The 20,799-nt window shown below is 36.7% G+C and overlaps 2 protein-coding genes across 2 annotated transcripts in view; both read left to right on the forward strand.

Moving 5' to 3' along the window:
• The window catches only part of SPATA1 (spermatogenesis associated 1), a gene marked incomplete at its 5' end in the record, with an annotated part of 28,324 nt that extends 20,325 nt beyond the window's left edge, over positions 1-7,999 (forward strand). Inside the window, 3 exon segments of the mRNA XM_082614285.1 lie at positions 3,229-3,340; positions 4,027-4,152; positions 7,700-7,999. Coding sequence (XP_082470411.1) covers positions 3,229-3,340; positions 4,027-4,152; positions 7,700-7,728 — 267 coding nt within the window. The 3' untranslated portion in view covers positions 7,729-7,999.
• LOC309800253 (dolichyl-diphosphooligosaccharide--protein glycosyltransferase subunit TMEM258-like) overlaps positions 1-20,799 on the forward strand; it is a 51,430-nt gene that overhangs the window by 26,937 nt on the left and 3,694 nt on the right. The window lies entirely within an intron of this gene.

A 20,799-nucleotide genomic window follows, 5' to 3' on the forward strand; every position in this document is an offset into this window, starting at 1 on the left:
ATACTAACCTCTCCTTTCTTTTTGTTTACATTTATTTGGTATACCCCTATACTCCTCCCCTACTTTTTTACCCAACTTTTCTGAATTGCTTTGTTTTAGGTATGTCTTTAACAGACACGCTAGAGTTGGGTTTCCCTTTGTAAGCCAGTCTGAAAGTCGTTTTCATTTAGTAGATGAGTTATGTACACTTATGTTTTTGATAGGACTGATATATTTGACCTCAGATTTCTCATTTTACTTTATGTTATAGTTACTATGTGTTACTATGTGGTTTATTTGCACTCCCCCCCCACTCCTGGTATTTAGGAAATCTGAATCTCATTCTAGTGTTTACCTTTATACTGATACAAATTTATGCTAATATTCCTAACCCTCCTTTTTCCTTTTTTTAAAATTTATGCTTCTGATTTTGATTTGTTACCTCTAAAATTATCCTCTGACTCCTATCTTTAAATTCAAGGCAATTAAAAAGTCATCTTTCCCCCTCCTTTCTCCTCTCATATACTTTTAGTTGTTTTATTTCTACTTTGTTAAAGAACAGAACATTTATGGGCTGTGCTTCTTGTCTTATCCTCCTCACCTTTGTTTTAGTCTTAGATCTATAATTAAATATGTTCAACACTTACTGCCAGTTCTTTTACACAAGATTTTTCAATCATTTCTTCATTGGGTAAAGCTCTACTTATATAAAAAAAAAGCTCCCAGGTATGATATTCCCTTACGTCTTACATATTTAAAATTTTGTCTAGAGCAGGAATAGGCAGACAAGGCCCACAGCTTGTTTTGTGAAGCATGGGACCTAAAAATGTTTTTTACATTTTTAAAAAGTTGAAAAAAAGAATTATGACAAATACCATATGTGGCCCACAAAACCTCAGTTATTTACTCTGAGGCCTTTTACAGAAGAAGTTTGCTCTTCCCTGCTTTAGAGCCTTGATACTTGAAGGATAGCTTGATTGGCTGTAACATCCTTGGCTTACACAATTTTTCCTTGAGTTTATTAAAATGTTGCTCTACTGATGTTTTGTTTTATATGTTACTGTTAAGAAGTATGATGCCAAACTGATTTTCTTTTCTTTGTAAATTGGCTTGGTTATTTTTGTCTGGAAGGCCAGAGGATTCCTTTAATATGTAGTAGTTTTATCAGGCTATATTTCAGTTGAGAGTTCTAGGTCTGGTTTTTATGGGTACCCAGTGGGCCCTTTCAGTATGGAAATCAGGACTTCTTTTATTTCAAGAAATTATAACTCTAGAAAACAATATAAATAGCAGATCCATTCCATGGTTTTTTTTGTTGTTGTTTTTTTTCAAAGACCTCAACTGATCTTATCCTAGTTCTTCTTTACCTTTTATCTCTACTGCTTTCTCTCTGATCTAGTTTACTATTTTATTTATCTTTAATTTTCTTTACTCCTTTTATTTCTGTTCTCTATTATGCTTACTATATTTTTGGTCATATCTGTTCCTTTGTGGATACCTGTTTTTCATTTCTGAGACAGTTTTGTTTTTTCTTTAATTTCTTTCTTCAGTTTGGTCAATTTCCATTTTACATCTTCCTGTTATTTTTCCATTTTTATTCTGAGTTTCTTAATTTGTGATTTGTGGTGTTCATTAATACCTAAAATGATATGATTTAATTTAATTTAATCTATGTTGGGAATATTGTTAATTTTTTCTCTGCTTCTTGGCTTCTGGTTTTGTTTTGTTTTAGTTCTCAGTTTTCAGGGTTTTCAAAAAGTAACTTTGTATGGATGCTATATTATGTTGTAGATTTTGTGTATGTTTATTTGTGTTGGATTTTTCTGAATCAGTAACAGGTGTTCTTGTAGAGAAACAGGTGTTCTGGTGGTTTATTTTAGCTTGTATCAATAGATTAGGAAAGCTATCTCCTGTTGTTATAGTGAAATGCAGTTATTTATTTATGTATTTTAAAATAAATGGGGCCTTAAGGGAAGTGGTCTTTTTTCTTTGTATTCTTTCCTGCTAATTTAATTCAGCAGAGCTCTTAACTTGACCACCTTCTTTTCTCTTACCACCTAGCCCTGACGAATATCTCTTGCTTCCAAAGAATTTTCCTCTCACCCAGTAGCTATGTTTTCCCATAATTACCACCTCTGGCCCCCTACATTTTAAAAACCCCTTTCTTTTAGATTCCTCATAGAAAGAGCTTTGATTTACCATTTGGTACACTTACTCAGTATTCTTCCACCACATGCAGGACCTTCTCCTTTAAGACTAAATTGTGGTTGATGTTTACTGTGTTATCTGTGTATTGTGCTCTTTAATGCATAGTTCCCATCAGACTCTGCTCAGGTGTGAGCTCCTAAGCACACTCTGCTGGTCTAGGGTGTTTATTTCCCCCACTTACATGTAAATTAAAGTATATGTAAATTAGAGGATTCTGTGTCCTAGTTATTCTACAGACATAAATTATGGGTGATTGTATTTGCTTTCTTTTTATAGTAGTTGAGAGCATGCGTGGAGAGATTTTAGTGGCTGCCATTATCCTGTGGGAACCTGACCTTGTAAGTTAAGGTCAATGCAATAAAATAGAAAAAGAATAATAAAACAAAGTAGGGGTAAGGGATTAATGAAGATAAAAGTAGAAGCTAATAAGTTACAGAAGTTATAAGCCTGGTAGAATTGAAAACAATTCAAGGTCTATAAAGTGGTAGTGGCAGAAACATTAACATTGGTAAGGCTTGAGGTAGTTCATCAAAAAAGGGTAGAAACACAAAAATTAGGTGAGATGAAGGCAATATAACACAAATACAGAGGTGATAAAATTTATCAGAATAAAATGTATGCTAAAGTTTAAAAATGTGCTAGGATCTCCAATTTTCTAAGCAAATATACATGATCAAAATTGGCTCAAAATGAAAAAAATTCAATAGCCATCTTACAAACATTTCAAAGTTGCCATAACAAGTAACTGAAATCAGAAATCTTGGAAGAAAATCATGTTTAGAAAGGAATATGGATTCTTTTTTTTTCTTCTTTTTGAATTTTAAGTTTGAAGCTCCTGTGGTATAATGTCCAAGTAATGTCCAGTGGAATGGAGAAGCTAGAGCACAAGAGAGGGTCTATAGTTATAAAGACAGATTTGGGAGTTCATCACCATACAAGTAAAAAAATGCATTACTGTTGTGCATTACCAGATGTTTACAAATAGGTGAAAAACAATGTGTAACCCTACCAGATCTTACTGATTATCATGTTTGCTTACAGCTAGCTAAAAAAGAGTACATCAGCCTACCAGACCTTATTGATTTTCCTTCAGTTCCTTGTCAACCTGCTCTTTCTCCAGGAATAACTGATATATCGTTATTACAGATTGAGAGTAAGTATGATGATACCATAATTACAGATGTAAGTACAGATGATTCTGTGAGGTAAAGTTAAATAATGTTAATGAGAAGTTAATTGTTTAATGCATACAGAGTTTCAGTTTGGGAAGATAAAGTTTTGGCGATAAAGGGGTGGTGGTTGTTGTGGAACATTATGAATGCATGCAGCGCCATTGAACTGTACATTTAAATATGGTTAAAATGGTCAATTATGTATGTTTTACCACAAGAAAAAGTATTTTAAAGTCTACGACTGTTATGTTGATTAGTGCATATGTGTGTCACTAATATTATTTCTGCTTTTTAAATATGTACTCTAAAATATACATTTTTCCATGTAAGATTTAAGTACAATAACTTCGGTCCCAAGATAAATTTACTTAAAGAATTAAAACAAGAGGTATAACTACATGAGCTTTGCCTAGTTTCCATACATGTATATAAATGCAGAAGAGACATACTGTTTTGTTTACATATATATAAATCCCCTATAGATACTGAAATGACTCCTCAGTGTTTTCCATCGTGGCACATGCTGTACTGCAGCCAGAAAACCAGAGTTTGGGGTAAAATTCATACTTGCTGTTGTAAGCATTTTTTAGTTTTATACTCTATATTTTAGGATATGAGCCGTCTTTTAGCTTTTAGACATTGATGAGTATGGGTTATAATCTTCTAGGAGAGAATATTATTGAAAAAATGAAACAAGTAAAGGAAGAAAGAAGATATCTGGAAAGAATTAGAGAAGAACTAATAAAAAAGGTTGAAAGGCTATTGGAACAAGGCAAATTAAAGCGATATCATGGTAAAGTTTATTACATATCTTTTATCACTATAAAGGAAACTCGTTTTACAGAATTTATGCCTTTGGAATAAATGATAAAATGATAATATTTACTATTTTACTGTTGTAGTTTAAGTGGTACACTACTTATATAAATTCACTATAGGAAAGATGAAATCATTGTTCAACTCTATACAATAAATGCACCATGCTTTTTATTAAAATTCAATTATTTTTTAAAATGGACATGTGTTTATTCATTTCAACATTCATTTATTAAATAAGTATTTATTAAGGGCCTATTGATCTTAGTCACTGTTCCAGGGGCTGAGGTGATACTAATAGGCCAACATAATCTTGTCTCTGCCTTCAAAGTGCTTATGGTCCAGTGGGGAAATGATGATCAAGTTAAGCAGTAGTGATACGTACTGATGACTGCTATGATAAAGGAATTACAAATTCTATGCATAGGAGTACAGAGGAAGAACACCTAAATTAGATGGAAGAAGTCAAGAAAGGCTTGCAGGAAAAGTGGTAGATGAACTAGAATCTGAAGTGTGCCTCCTCTTGGCTGTAGGCCTTCAGGCATTCTTTCCCCTCTGCCACCTAAATCTTCTTTTCCTATCTTCTCCTTCTACCCCCTTCTTCCCAGTTCCTGGTTATTTCCTACCAGTCATTCAATCTCAGCTAAGATACCACTCTTGAAGCCTTCTTTGTGTCCCTTAGTGTCCCCTAGGTGCTCAATTTTTGTGGTATGTGTGTGTGTCTGCTTTGCTAAACTGACTGGATGAGTGAATGAATGAGAGAAATGAGGTAGGAAAAATAGACAGTTTCCTTGCAATAGAATTAGAAACAATGTTGTTAGAACTGGTAGAAATGGAAAAATGAGCCAGGGTGGAGAAAGTATAGGATAATGGTTTGAGCGATGTTAAATAATTAGAGAGGCCTGCATTTTGGGTTGTATTTGAGGATAAAAAGGGTAAAAGGTATATATGGAATTAACTGCTTTTAGGATTCTCAATTTACAGCAAAATTATTGCTTCAGTACTAGATCTGACTAGAGGTTATAGACAGCGTCAGGAGGTATTTCTTAATGTTCTACCTCATAATATTAGTGTTGTCCCAGAAGTGGTGGCAATGATTTGGCCTTGTTGTGCTGTTTAAAAGAGCAATTTTATCAGACAGATTTGAGCAATGGATTAGAAATCACAGGACAAGGATTCTAATACTAGAATAATCTTATACTTAGGCAAGTTATTTCTCCTCTTTTTGCCTCACTCCTTCTATTTATAAAATGAGAATCATCGGTCACTTTCTATTTCAACAGGAATGTTTCATGATAAAAGGTATGTATCAGCCGTCAAATATTTATTGAGCCTACTATATACCTCAGTTCTCAGCATTGTTTTAAATGCTGAGGATACAGCAGTAAACAAGACAAACATAGCCCTGCCCTTAAGGAGCTTGCCTCTAATGGGAGGAGACCAACAATAAATAAGTAAGACAATGTCAGCTACTGATTAGAGCTGAAAAGTCAATTAAAAGAGTACAGTAAAGAGTGGTGGGGCAGGAGAGATGGTTTAGCTGCGGTTTTCAAGGAAGGCTTCTTTGAGGAGATATCACTAAGATTTGATTAATAAAATGGTAAGCATGTGAAGAGACAGGGTAAAAAGAGTCCAAACAGGAGGAACACTAAAAATCAAGGTACAGAGATAGAAATAAGCTTGCAGAATTAAGGACCTGAACTAAGACCAGTATGGCTGGAGTGTGATAAATAAGGAGGAATGTAGAGGGAGAAAATCAAAAGATCAGCAAGGAACAGATAGGCCAAGTCAAGGAGTTTGGGTTTTATTATCAATACAAGTAATATCGGAAGATATCAGAGGATTTTTAAACTAAGGATTTATGTGATTTTTTAAATATCTTAGATCAGGATGACTGCGGTATGGAATAGCCTGTAGAGGGGCAAGAATGGAAGCAGAGAGACCGTTAGAAAGATAATACAGCTTTCAAAAGATGATAGTGGATTGCCTAGAAATGTAGCATTGAAGAAGGGAGAATGTGGTAGATGCTTAAAGTATTTTGGCAGTGGTACCAGTAAAACTTGCAGAGGGATTGGATATAGGGCTGAGGAAAATAGTTAAAATCTTGAGTTAAAAGTTCCATATAGTTTTATATTTTTAATTAAATCACTTTATAATATAGAATTTTAAAATTTGGTGTTTTCATTTCTTCGATAATCTTAAAAAAAGAAATAAAAGCATATTCTGGTATACTAGCATGCAGTTTGTGTTTATATTTAGTTTAAGTTTATATTTAGTTTATATTTAGAATCTCATTGGTGTCAAAGTGATTCCCTAAACTGGCAGAGTTTAATTTCTAATTTTCTAAACCAGAAGTCTCAGGTTTAAGAAATTCTGCCCTACAGAAGTTTGGGGATATACCTGGAATAATGTTGATAAATGATGAATCAGAATCAGCTGATTTCACAAAACAAGTCATTTTGGGGCTGAAAAATAAGGAAAATCTGAAAAAATATATTTTGCCTTTTCTTTCATAGCTTTAATTATATAAATAGTGGATTCAAATCAGATTATAGATAAAAGTAATTGAAATAAAAAATATACACTTCTTGCTGTAGGTAGTATTTTGAAGAAAGATTTTCTAAACAAATTACAAGCTTAAAGAAGAACTTGATTTTGGTTCCTGGATTTATCAGTATTTTACTATATTTATAAGCAAGCCCTTTTATTATCCAATAAACATTTTACTCTTTTTTTTTTTTTTTTTTTTTTTTTGCAGTACGCAGGCCTCTCACTGCTGCGGCCTCTCCCGCTGCGGAGCACAGGCTCCAGACGCGCAGGCTCAGTGGCCGTGGCCCACGGGCCCAGCTGCTCCGTGGCATGTGGGATCTTCCTGGACCGGGGCACGAACCTGCGTCCCCTGCATCGGCAGGCGGGCTCTCAACCACTGCACCACCAGGGAAGCCCCAGAAGTACTCTTAATTCTAATAGGAATATAATTTTTAATGTAGCATGGGTACTAATAGTAAATGCCAAATAAGATAAGGCCAATCCTATCAATCATGTATAATAGGTACTCACATTATAGCTACCTTTACTATTAAATTATTTAATATTGGTTATTTCAACAAAAATATTCCATCAAATTCTAAATAAGCAAATATCTTCTTTGTGTAACTTTCTGACAAGTGTTGACTTGAAGTTAGAACACCTGCTTGAGTTCCAACCATATAATACTTAATAGCTGTGCAATCATGAGAACTTAACACCCTTCATCTTATCTATAATAGAGGGTTAATATAATACACCTACCTCCCAAGATTTTTTAGAGGTAATTGAAAACTTCAGAACTTTAAAACTTTTTGTAAACTTTAAAGCTCTCAAATTAAGAGGTTTTTATATGTTTCAAGAAAGCATTACAAATGGAAAGGTATACAAATGACTTAGAAATACTAAAATATTATCTTAATGTTTGAGGTTATAGAATTAATATTGCTGATAAATGATTGTTTTGTGAATTCTTACCAGTTAATGTCTTAGTATAGGGAGAATTGGCTCCTACAATACATTGTGACCAGACCAGACTTCGTTCACCATAAGACATCACAAAGAGAAAGTCACAAGCATCTGCAATTCCAGTATAATTATAGCACCTCCTACCTACGCAGTTTGGAGACCAAGATACATCAAAGGTTACCTGTGGGAAAACCATTTTATGTAACATGATCAAATATGCATATTATGGCAGATGTTTTGTTGATTATATATTCTCTTGCCTCATATTACTCCCCCCCCTCAAAAAGAACCACTTATGTGTCTGACATAAGTTTTGACATGTATGGAACTAGAACAATTCTAAGAAATATATTTTTTGCTTACACAGACTGACCCAGACATATATTTTGGACAATGTTTTGGACATATATTTAGATAATGGACATATATTTGGACCCAGGCATATTTGGACATATACAATGACCAGGAGAAGGCACTGTGTAGAAGAGGAATTTTAAAGTCACATGCCTTCAAAGGACAGACTAGCAATTCGACTGATTGAAGGAAACTGGTATAATCACAGTAGGGTGTGGTAGGGCCCATAAGCAACTAGAGAGTAAAAGCACACTAAAAGAATTCAAATACAAAAGTTTTTTTAAAATATTGTGCAAGCTAAATAGGTCATCTCTTGGCACAAGCTTACTGGACTGTGTTGGCAGTTTGAGCCCTTGATTTACAATTACTTTACATGGTAAGTTTAGTCCAACATTACAGTTAAAGAGTAGTGGTGTTTTATGGCTACAAGTATAAATTAATCAACTCAAAATGTTGAACAAATCACTTAAATGGTCTTATTTTATGGAAATATTCAAATAAAACTTGAGTGTTAAATTATCTTTCATTTTGAATAGTGAGCCAGTCCTCAATAAGGATGAATCTCTTTAAAAGATTTATTGCCGGGCTTCCCTGGTGGCGCAGTGGTTAAGAGTCCGCCTGCCAATGCAGGGGACACGGGTTCGTGCCCCGGTCCGGGAGGATCCCACATGCCGCGGAGCGGCTGGGCCCGTGAGCCATGGCCGCTGAGCCTGCGCGTCCGGAGCCTGTGCTCTGCAACGGGAGAGGCCGCAACAGTGAGAGGTCCGTGTACCAAAAAAAAAAAAAAAAAAAAAAAAAGATTTATTGCCTTAAGATGTTGGTCAAAGGGTCAGACTTTCAGTTATAAAATAAGTAAGTTCCAACACCTAATGTAAAAGAAAAAAGATTTATTGCCTTAACTGAATATTAATTAGCTTTATTTTATTAATATAGGTCTGCAAACATTCTAAAGCTTCATTAAAAGTTTTCTTCTTAATTAGGCTCTCAATAAATGTATTGATTAATATTACAAAAAATTGAGGTATTTTAGTTAAATTTTTACACTTTGGCTAATTTATTCTACTTTAACTCTTTTTAGGACTTTCTCAAAATTCTCTAATTCTTTCTTATTAACACTAAAGGAAGCTCTGCTTTGTAAGTATAGGCTTTCCCCAAAGCTCTCCAGCAAAATAGGTTATAAAGTGAAATTTTTACATATTGGACTTCATTTTATCGCTGTGCCCTCTTACAAAATTGAAGTATAATAAGGTAATAGAGAAAGTGATTCCCTCTAAGCAGGTAAATTTCAAATCCATTTTGTAAGTCCTTACCTCTCTCCTGAGCAGTGAGAATATTTTCACCTGGGTTTCCTCCTGAGTAGTGAGAATATTTTCATCTAGGTTTCCTGTCATGGTTAATCTCATATTTTTGAGAAGGCAGCATTAGTATATTAGAAAAGAAATCAAAAGACTTTGGTTCTTATCTTGGCTCTCTTATAACTAGGTTATTTCATTTTAAATATCTGATCTGTTTTCCCACATGTAACAATGAAGATGTAGAAAGAATTCTTCAAGAGCACTTCTAGCTCTTTAATTCTGTGATCACAAATTCTATAATCCTAAATTATAATCTTTTCCCAAAAACTCATTTCTCCTTCCTGGGGCTCTATATTAGTCATTTTTTTCTGGTCACCAGTTTAAGAACCTTTGGGCCATTTTCTGACTCTTCTTCCCTCACACCCCATAACTAATCTCACATTTTCCTTTGGGTGGCCTCTCACAGTTGTTCTGCCCATTCCTTTCCATTAATTAATTAATTCAGTGAATACTGAACACTTGCTGAGTGTTAGGGTTATGCCAGCATCCCAATTCAAACCATAAATTCCAAGTTATTGGATTACTGGGTTAGTCCTTACAGGTTTCTCTTTCTCCTCTAGACTTTTTTACGTACTACCATAAATAATCTTCCCCAAATACTTTCTATACACATTACCCATTACATACAGAATAAAATGCATACTCTTCAGTGTCACATCCTGGATCTTCCACAATCTGGTTCATCTTGGCAACTGTACTTCCCACTAACTTAACTAACATGAACTTGACATAGTAGCCCAAATTGCTCTACTTGCCCCTCAAACATGGAAATAGACATTCCTACTGCAAAGTCTTTGCTCAGTCTCTTCCCCCTTGCTCTTTCACTATAGCTTAATCAGGACTAGCAAGTAAGTTCCCATACATTAATTCTACCCTATTAACAACAGCAATCTAGAGAATGAAGGAAAAGTTTCTGAGACCAAAATGTGTGAGGAGAGGAGTATGGTGGCTTGCATACCAGGTATTTGCTATTCTTGATCTAGATTGTACTCATCTGAAAAGCTGAATTCCACACTGACAAACCTACCCTACTTGTATAAAGCCACAGAGATGTTGATCATTACATCATTTATTATTTTTCCAGTGATTCTCAAACTCATGTTGACCAACTACACCAGAATCACCTATCACAGTTGGTAAAAATACAGTTCCTAGAATCTATGCCAGAATCAACTTCTGGGCATATTTTTAACAAGCACTCCCAGGTGATTCTGAGATAGATTTAGAGTCATTAGTTTATATTATATATATCCTACTTAACTAGATTTAAAATTTTGAAAGGCAGGTATCATTCATATATTCAATAAGTAATTTTTAAACATTGTGTTAGACATCAAGGAACTGGTCCCTGCCTTCAAAAAACTCACTGTCTAGCCTAGCATTTTTTTCTCAGCTTTACTGAGGTATAATAGACAAGTAAAATTGTAATGTATTTTAAGTGTACAATATGATGATATTCATATATATGCAAAAGTATTCCCATCAAGTTAATTAACATAGCCGTCACCTTATTTATTTATTTATTTTGGTGATAACACTAAAATTCTACTCTTAGCAAATTTCAAATTATACAATACAGTACAATCAACTGTAGTCATCATGTTATGCACTAAATCCTCAGACCTTATTCATCTCACAATAAAGTTTATACCTTTTACCAGCCTAACTGTGTCTAACTACAGTTTCCTTATTGATGTTTCCCTATTGATTATGTCTGAATAATCTGTCCATTGCTGAAAGTGGAGTATTAAAGTCCTCTACTAATTATATTGCTGTCCGTTTCTCCCTTCAGATATCTTAGTGTTTATTTAATACATTTGGGTGCTCTGATGTGGAGCACCCACAATAAATATTTGAAATTGTTACATCTTGGTGAACTGACCCTTTTATAATTATATAATGAACTTTGTCTCTTGTTACCATTTTTTGCTTAAAGTCTATTTTGTCTGATATAAATATAGCTAACCCTGCTCACTTTTGGTTTCCATTTGCCTGGAACTAGTTTTTCAATCCTTTCATTTTTAGTCTATTTGTGTCCTTAAAGCTGAAGTGAGTCTCTTATAGGTGGCGTATAGTTGGATCTTGTTTTTTTTAATCCATTCAGCCACTCTGTGTCTTTTGATTCAAGAATTTAGTCCATTTCCATTTAAAGTAATTACTGATAGGTTTCTATGTAATATTGCCATTTTGTTAATTGTTTTCTGGCTATTTTCTAATTCCTTTTTTCCTTTCTTCTTTTCTTGCTCTCTTCCTTTGGGATTTGTGATTCCCTGTAGTGGCATGCTTGATTCCTTTCTGATTTTCTTTTGTATATCTAATGTAGGTTTTTGCTTTGTGGTTATCATGTGGCTTACATTAAAAAAAAATTTTGTAACTATGTATGGTGATGGATGTTAACTAGACTTATTGTGGTGATCATTTTGCAATATATACAAATATCAAATCATTATGTTGTACACCTGAAAAAATAATTTTTTAAAACATCTTATAGTTACAACAGTCTATTTTAAACTGTTAACAACTTAGACCACATACAAAAGCTCTACATTTTTATACTCCACCACCCGACATCTTATGTTTTGGATGTCAAAATTTACATCATTTTTTATGTGTCCACTAACAAATTATTGTATAGTTTTTTTTTTAAGAAGGAAACATCCTAATGTGTTCCTTTATAATTTCTATAATATACTTTTTCATTGATGTATAGTTAATTTACAGTGTTGTGTTAGTTTCAGGTGTACAGTGAAGTGATTCAGTTGTACATATATATATACCTATTCTTTTTCAGATTCTTTTCCATTATAGGTTATTACAAGATATTGAATATAGTTCCCTGTGCCATACAGTAGGTCCTTTTTGTTTATCTGTTTTGTATATAGTAGTGTGTATATGTTAATCCCAAACTACTAATTTATCTCCCCCCTACCTTAATTTGGAAAAATTTAAGTTTTCCAAATGAAGAAATAATATATCAAGATCACAGAAAAGCATTAGTCATTAATCTTCTAAATAACCATTATGAATAATTAGTAATATTCTCAAATTAAAAGAAGAAATCATGGACTATGGCTAGCTAAGGGTCATCATGCTAATTAGGATTCATATTTTGCTCAAAACCATACAGTAGTTTACTTAATTCTTTAAAAATATTTCTACCCGAGAAATGAATTAAACAGTATCTAAGATTAATTTTAGGATGCTAAAAATATAAACATGAAAAGAATTTTTTGGAAATTCAAGATAACAGATGATGTAAGTATAACTTACCAATTGGCTTAGACACATCTGGTAAAAACTGTAACTCACCTTTTAGCACTACCCTGGCTCCTTTTGAATGAGCATAGCACATAAGTTCTGAGTCATAATTTGAAAAAAGTACCACAGTTGTAGTCTGTGACCAGTCATAATATTTCCAAGTTTTATGTCCAACATCAAACACAAAGACCTGCCAAAACAACAGGGGTAAGCACCCTCACTTAAACCAAGAAGAGTATCATGCTGACCACCCAAAGTAACAATTAAACGTTGATCATATGCCAGGCACTGAGAGTACAACAGTGAATAAGACATAGGGGTCCCAATTAATTGGTGGCAGAGGAAATTAGTGGGGCCTGGAAAGTAGGAGAGGGTAGGCTAGGAAGAAATAGGGGCAAGTGTCAAGGCCTGGAGGCAGAGCATGGAGGTTTGTATGGCTGATGCCTAAAATTTGGAGGGAGACAACAGTGAAGAACCTGAGGGTGGTAGGCAGGGTTAAATCATGAAAGGACTTGAAGCCTTCTTGAGAAATTATCCCAAGGGAAAGGGTTTTAAAAAGAGAATATACATATTTTAGGTATGCATTTTAGAAAAATCCCTTCAGCTGAAGTGGGAAATGGTTTAAAGAGACAAAACTGGAGGCAGAATATCTAATAGGAAAGCTTTGGAAGAATGCAGGCAAGAGATGATGGTGACCTCAACTAAAGTTGTGGAGCAGCAGAGACAATGAGATAAATGAATAAACCTGGAAGATCCTAAGAAGGCAAAATTAACAGGACTCTGACCCACTGAGTGAGTAAGGTAAGAGAAAGGGAGGAGGTTGAAAATACTCAAGTTTCTGGCCACTGCAGATGGACTCATAGGTACTGCATTTACTATGAATGATTTCTGGTGAACCTTACTTCTTAGACTAGTATTCAAGTTAAATACTAAGGTGGTTGATGTTATGTTTCTCCTGTATTTTTTTCTCCACATGATATTAGAAGCACTGATCATTTTTACTTTATCCCAAATAAGGTGTTAATTCATTGATTTAGCAAATATTTATTGAATCCCAATAAGGTATAGGCAGGGTATATTGTTAGGCATTAGTGACACAGACCAGGTCCATTGGTTATTTAATGCAATAGTGTTAAGGGCTACATGGAAATGCAGGGCGCCATGACAGCATATAAAGGGGACCTGCGACCCTGGTAGGGCAGAAAAACTTCCCTGAGGACTACACTCTTTAGGGGAGGACTGAAATCTGGGCAATGACCTAGACAGGACAGAGGGGTACCAATGCACAAAAAAGAGCATTCTCAGAAGAGGGAACGAAAAAGGGCAAAGGTCTCAATACCTCAGGAGAATTCTGAATTTCTGGAGCCAAAAGAAGGTCAGTGAGGCTGGAGCACAGAAATCCTGAAAGTACATGGAAACAGATGAAACTGATGAAACTACTGAGGTAGTTGGTGGCAGGATCAAGTAGGGCTTTGTAGACCACTGAGGAGTTTCTGTTTTCTCCTGAGATGAATGGGAAGCATTAAAGTATTTTAAGCAGAGGATCATAAGATTTGCATTAAAAAATGAGAGAGACAGACAGACACACAGGGAGAGGGGGAGAGAGAAAGGGAGAGTGATATCTATGATCACTGGGCCACTGTGAGGAGAATAGATGGGTGAGGGTGGGGAGAGCTAGCTATAAAAATTAAACCAGGCTTTTCCTAATTTTCTGTCTCCTTTTTGGTTTTTTGTTTATTGTTCAGAATTAACTATGCATAACCCATTTTTCTACTAGGCAGTTACCCACTGAAATAACAAAAATTACAAAATGTGAAACTGAACAACCCATTGTTTTTAGACTTCTTAGAATCATATTTATGTCACAAACCTTACCCCTATTTCAATTCTGATAACAAAGATTTAATATGTTAAAAATATACAGAGAGCTTGTGATATAAAAGAAATACTAAAAAATAGCTTGATGAACCAATTGAATATATAAGGGAAAAAGTAATGCAGTCTAGTCTTTGTCTTTGAAAAATATAGGTCAGTAGAGAGAAAAGACCATTAACCACCAGCATACAAATGAACAAAATTTGGCTTCTTTGCATAATTGGTTTTCTAAATGCCCCCAGATGCCACCTAACTGACTAAGAGCTATTGGGTGCTACAGGAAGTCTTTCAGATGTTAGGCTTACACACTAGGCAGGTTCTCCATAAACACTTCCACCATTTTTACTCCTTCTAAGCAATTTATATTACTTTTTTTAACTGACATTTAAATGTCCCTGCCTCAAACGTAATCTGCGTGATTAAGAACTGGCAATTGTCGCTATGTTTACACAAGAATTGCTCTTTTGGACTGAACTTTTCCACCTGCCTGATGTGTCCAGTTCCTGGTGCAGTCATCAAACTCTAGGCAGACAAGTGGTCTTCATATTACCTCCGAAAGGGTGTTTGCTTAAAGCTGCCCAAGGCCTTATAAATTCTTAGGTGGGTAGATGGAATTTTTACTTAAAGACCTATTTTTATGCCCTTCTTGTGTGGCAGGTATAGAAAAGCAAAGTAAGCAGAACATTCAGTCTTCCACTGGACCGTGGGAATGCTGAGATTCTTTCAAACTCATCTTCGATTCTCTTGGAAAGCAACGGGTGTTGCTACTTAGGGAGTATCTCCTTACCAGCCTCCTTGCTTGTCTGGTCAGACTGCCTGGGGAGAGGCACAGCAGGGCAATGCAAGGAACTTGCACTTGGAGTCAGATCTGGGTTGGAATACTGTGAGACCTGGGAGGAGTTACTCAATCTCTCTGAGCCAAAATTTCCTCATCTTTAAGGCTGAAGGAAATCCGTGGACAGAAAGGCCCCTCCGCGAGTGGTCAAAGCTGGTTTTGCGCCCCCAACACCTCTTTCTCGGGCTCGGTTATTCTACTGTTAACTCCTCTTAGGGCCTTGAGGACCAGACCCGGAGTGTCAGGGGAGAGAGAGGCCACTGACCTCGAAGTCGGGGCGATGGGCGATGGGTGATGGGACGGCACAGCGCTGGGGCCTGGCACTGGCAGTCGGCCCCGAGCCAGACGCGCACTGCCAGGAGCAGCGGCAGCAGCAGAGGAGCGAGCCCTGGGGCCCCGTGCAGTGTGGGAACGAGGCGCCGGCTCCGGAGCTGCGGCCAGGCCATGCCAGCGGCTCACCAATCAGCAGAGCTGTCCAGGATTCCCGGGCGGCGCCTGCTTTATGGAGGGGAGATGGAGGGGAGGCGAGGGGCCGGGCCGAGCTCCCCGGCTGGGCAGGGGAGGAGCTGGGCGGTCGCCAAGTCCGGGGGATCTGGGGCTGCGGGAGAGAGGGACAGAGGCCGCGGCGCCCCTAGCACGTCAAGCCCAGGGAGCCGGGGCCTCGGTGCCCGGCAGACAGTTGACTCAAGTGTATATCGCCTACCATCTATGTGCCTCTCTTTGGCTCTGTGTCATAGTTGTTTGTGTCCTCCTTGTGGAGTCTGAAACTGGAGGGAGTCCTCAAAATGGAGAAGTAGGATGCCTTGGAAAGGATGACTGTGCTACATGGTTGGAATGGCCCAAAGATTTTGAAGACACAGATATCTGTTGAATTAAGACAGCGGTTCGAATACGGCCTCTAATTTCGCCTCCTCCCATGCTTAAACTCCAGTGAAAACGTCAACCCACAAGGGAAGGGAGATGACAGCAACATTTTGGAAGCTTGAAAGCACAAGTATGAGGGGTAAGTGCCCCAGGCCCCAACAGTGCGGAAACTTGAGAAACAACGCAATTTAAACCTCAGAATCTTCAAAAGGTTCCGGAACTACAAGAGGTGCCTCAGGAATTAGGGGTGAAAGGGAGATGGAGGTTAAGATGTCCGAAAATAAAGGGGAATAGGTGAAAGCTGCTTGAGAAGCAGTGAAATCTCTAGATCCTTTCTCCAGCCTTATGTCTCTGGGCAGCTGCCCCTCTCCCACCCAGGCTGAAGTTTGGAGGTTTAATGCTCTGGGGAGGGTGAATTATCTGGTACTTGCCCAGGTACCATACCTAAAATAGGATATAACTGACTTTGTGCCTGACCAAAGATATTGACAACATGCCCGCAGATCATCCTATAGCAAAATTTAGTCAGAAACACCAGGCACCCACTCAGAGCTCCCTCTTTACTTTTTATCTCTTACTTTTAATCATGGACACAAACAAGACAATTGAATAATATAAAAGGAACAAGAAAAAAAGGATTATGGAGGAAACAAACATTGTAGGGAGGACATTAAAAAAAAAAAAAAAAAAAAAAACTCTCAGTAATATCCCCAGAAAGGCAAGAGAAGATGAAGCCACAACAGGATGAAATTTTTTTAAAAGCAGTGTGGGACTAGAAAGAGTTCTTGGAAATTAGAAAGAAGATCACAGAAATGAGGAAAAAATCACAGAAGATTTGAGCAAAGTAACACAAAAATACTCTTCAAAAAGAAAGAAAATCAGGGCTTCCCTGGTGGCACAGTGGTTGAGAGTCCACCTGCTGATGCAGGGGACACGGGTATGTGCCCCGGTCCGGGAAGATCCCACATGCCGCGGAGTGGCTGGGCCCGTGAGCCATGGCCGCTGAGCCTGCGCGTCTGGAGCCTGTGCTCCGCACCGGGAAGAAAATTGGAAGAGCAGTCCAGATGGGAAGAAATCATCAATTAAGTAATTCAAGAAAAATTCCAGGAATGAAGGACAGGAGTTTTCAGAAGGAAAGGGCAAAGAATAGATGCTAAGAGCTTCCAGAGAGAAAAAAAATCACAAAGTATTAAGAATCAGAATGTCATCAGATTTCTCAACAGCAACATCTAAAGCTCAAAGACAATGAAACAATGTGTTTGAAATTCTGAAAGAATATGCTTTCCACATAAAATTCTGCAGAATTATCAATCAAGTGGGAAAGTCATGTAAAATTTCAAAATATTGACCTATCATATACTCCAAATGGAGTGTTCTAGGCCCTGCCCCCAGAGATTCTGGTTCACTGAGTCTGGATGGGAGCTATGAATGTGAATTTGAAACAAGAGCCCCAGGTGACTGTGATGCAGGTGGTTGTGGTATGTAATCTGAGAGTCACTGCCATAATTAGTGATTTTATAATCTCTCTAAAGTACAGCTTTTCGATTTTACATTTCACCACTATTTCAGAAGCCTTCCCCATTTAGTAGGGCAGTATTTCTTATTATAGGAACTCACAGTTTTGTTTTGTTTTGTTTTTGAGGATCTGTGAATAGCTATGAACTCTCTCCAGAAAACAGCATATACATATTCATACAAATTTTGTGAACCAGTTTTTAGTTTATCTGTGGACCACTAGATTGCTCTTAGGTATAAGGCTAAGAAGTGATGTTTTACATTTACATTCCTGGAGTGGTATTCATATTTCTTTTACTGCCACAATTCACTCATGCCCCATTTTTAAAACCTCCTCAGTTCAGCTCCTTCCCATTCTCCTTACCTACTGCTATCTTGTCACTCCTGCTGCTAACTCTGCATATAAAAGTATCGAATTTTCCTGAACCAAATCAGGATGACACTTGATACCAATGACAGAAAACTCGACTTGAGCAATAAAAGTGGGAATTTATTATCTTAAGGAACTGAACTTTCATGGGTAAATCTTCAGGACCCGGAGACATTAATCATATCACTAGTTCTCAGTCTCATTCTCCAGTTCTTCAGTTCTTGGCTCTGCTTTTCTCGAGTTGGCTCTGTTGTCGGGTAGATTTTCTCCTTATGGTGCCAAGATGGTTTCCAACATCACAGGCCTAATTTTTTTTTTCCCTAGAGATTTTACTTTTCAACAGGAAGCCAAAGTGAAATGAGTGCAAAACTGAGACTAGAAGTCTCAATATAGTTTTCCACTTATTAGTATCTCATTTTCTGCCTACAAATCGGTTTAAGGACACTAAGTTTTAACTCACGAAGTTGCTGGGAGGATACAATCTGACAGTTAATATCAACATCTTTTGGTAGTGTTTGCAAATGCTTGGCATTCTCGTTATTAGTAATGCAATGTTTTTGCATTCTTATTAGTAACATGTTTGTCATAGAATATTGTAGAGTTAACATTCTGAGAAGATCAAACAATATTCAAATTTTTTATTATGTGCTGGTGAAAAATTAAAGAACACATTGCTTAGTGTTACACATAATTTTTGAGAGGGGGCCTATGCTTTCAACTAATTAACAACTTCCATATCACGTCAGGTTATTTGGGTACACAGAAGTGATTTTTTTTTAACCCAGAGAAATTGTGGTAAATTGACTCCCAAACTGATCACGAGAGACTTCATTTATTCTTGTGTTGTATTATTTAACAAATATATATTGAGTGTCTTCCACTTTCCAGGCACTCTGCTAGGCAGGGATGTAACAGTAAACAAAGCCAGTCCATCTATTATGGAGGTTGATCCAACAAGGGCTGGAAAGGGAGCCAGTACAACAGAGTCAGGGAGGTACCACAGGAGAAGCACAGCAGACTGGGCACTCAGAAGAACACCTAATTCAGTCTTAGGTGGTCAGTGAAGGAAAAGAATATTAATAAACATCTCTTAAATAGTGTTCACTGTATGCCAGACATCATTCCAATTGCTTTATACCACTGTTTAATTCATTTAAGGATTCCAATGATGCTAAGTGAAGAGCCAATTTGCAAAGTGAGGAGAGAGGTCACTGGAGCATTACAGGCAAAAAGAACAGCAGGTGCAAAGGCCCAGAGGTAAAAGAGCATGAAAGAGAAATAGATACAGTGGTGCCCCAGAAGCAGCTCATGCCAGTTCACCAGATCTAACTGTTAAGTATTCAGGAATTTTGTAAGCTAGTAACTGTTGGTAGCTCAAAATTGGCCACAACAGAAGTATTTATATTATGGAAGATGGCAAATATTACAAATCAATCAGCATTGTTTTCGTGTTTTGTTTTATGTATTTTTTGAGAACCATTTATCAGTGCATCACTGATCCTGAGGTACAGGAAATAATAACCTGAAATTCTTTGTTTGCATGTTTATCTTGGCATCAAATTCTATACGCAAAGTTATTTGCATTTTTTAATGGAGTTCAAGGTCATTTTGTTGACAGACATGATTACAATAGTGTGCCAATATCATCTTCAAAAGAGAAAAAAGATGGCATGTTAAAATATCATATGAACATCATTTACATTTCACTGGCATTTTGACCCAATTTAAACTGAACAATTAGATCCCTACGTTGTATCTCAAATATACATAACATCTTCTATCTCAGTAGCTTAAGCTAAGCTAGCCCTCTCAAATTATAAAAAACCCTCTTGTTGTCATGATGCATAGATAATAGCAATTTTTACATCCAGATTAGATGTAGAGTCTATGCATAAAGCACAATGATCTTAAAACTCTTAGGAAATCATTTAGGACAAGGAGGAAAATGCCCCCAATTCTCCTCACCATGAAGTAACATTAAAATGCACATCCAAGGCAGATGAAAGCAGCCCTGAGAGGAAGAAGCTTTCGCTGATCAAGAGCAATGTTTTAAGTTTAACTGAGGAAAAAAAAACACTGTCTAAAAGTGGCAACATTCAGTAGCAAAGAAATGCTGTGTTTCTCGTGAATATCTCTGTTTACCCGTTGCTGAGACCTAGAATATGACAAGGGGGTGTAAGCTTTGCTGCAGGGGAAACCCTGAAACGTAGAAATCATATGGTCGAGCATGAAGAATGGCTGGGTCCAGAGCAAGGAGAAGCTTCTACCGAGAAGGGAGATCACTTTTTTCTGCTTTTCTGTGGCTTCCATGCTTTTCCCTGGGTCTGCAGCGAGTTCATACACCAGGTTATTTATGTGTTCATATATTTATTCAGATTTTTAAAAATTGCTGAGCAAATCCTCCACTCAAAGTTCCCAGAAATACATTTATAGATTTTAAAAACAACTCACTGAAAGACAACATTTTTTGGCGGTATAGTTGATTTACATTATATTAGTTTTAGGTATACAACATAGTAATTCAGCATTTTTATAGATTATACTTCATTTATAATTACTATAAAATATTGGCTGTATTTCCTGTGCTATACATTATCCTTGTAGTTTATTTATTTTATACATATTAGCTGTACCTCTTAACCCTCTACCTCTATCTTGCCCCTCCCCCTTGCTCCTCCCCCTTGCCTCTTCTCTCTAGTAACC

The sequence above is a fragment of the Mesoplodon mirus genome (genome assembly GCF_964341445.2).
Source record: "Mesoplodon mirus genome assembly, chromosome: 3".
Lineage (NCBI taxonomy): Eukaryota > Metazoa > Chordata > Mammalia > Artiodactyla > Ziphiidae > Mesoplodon > Mesoplodon mirus.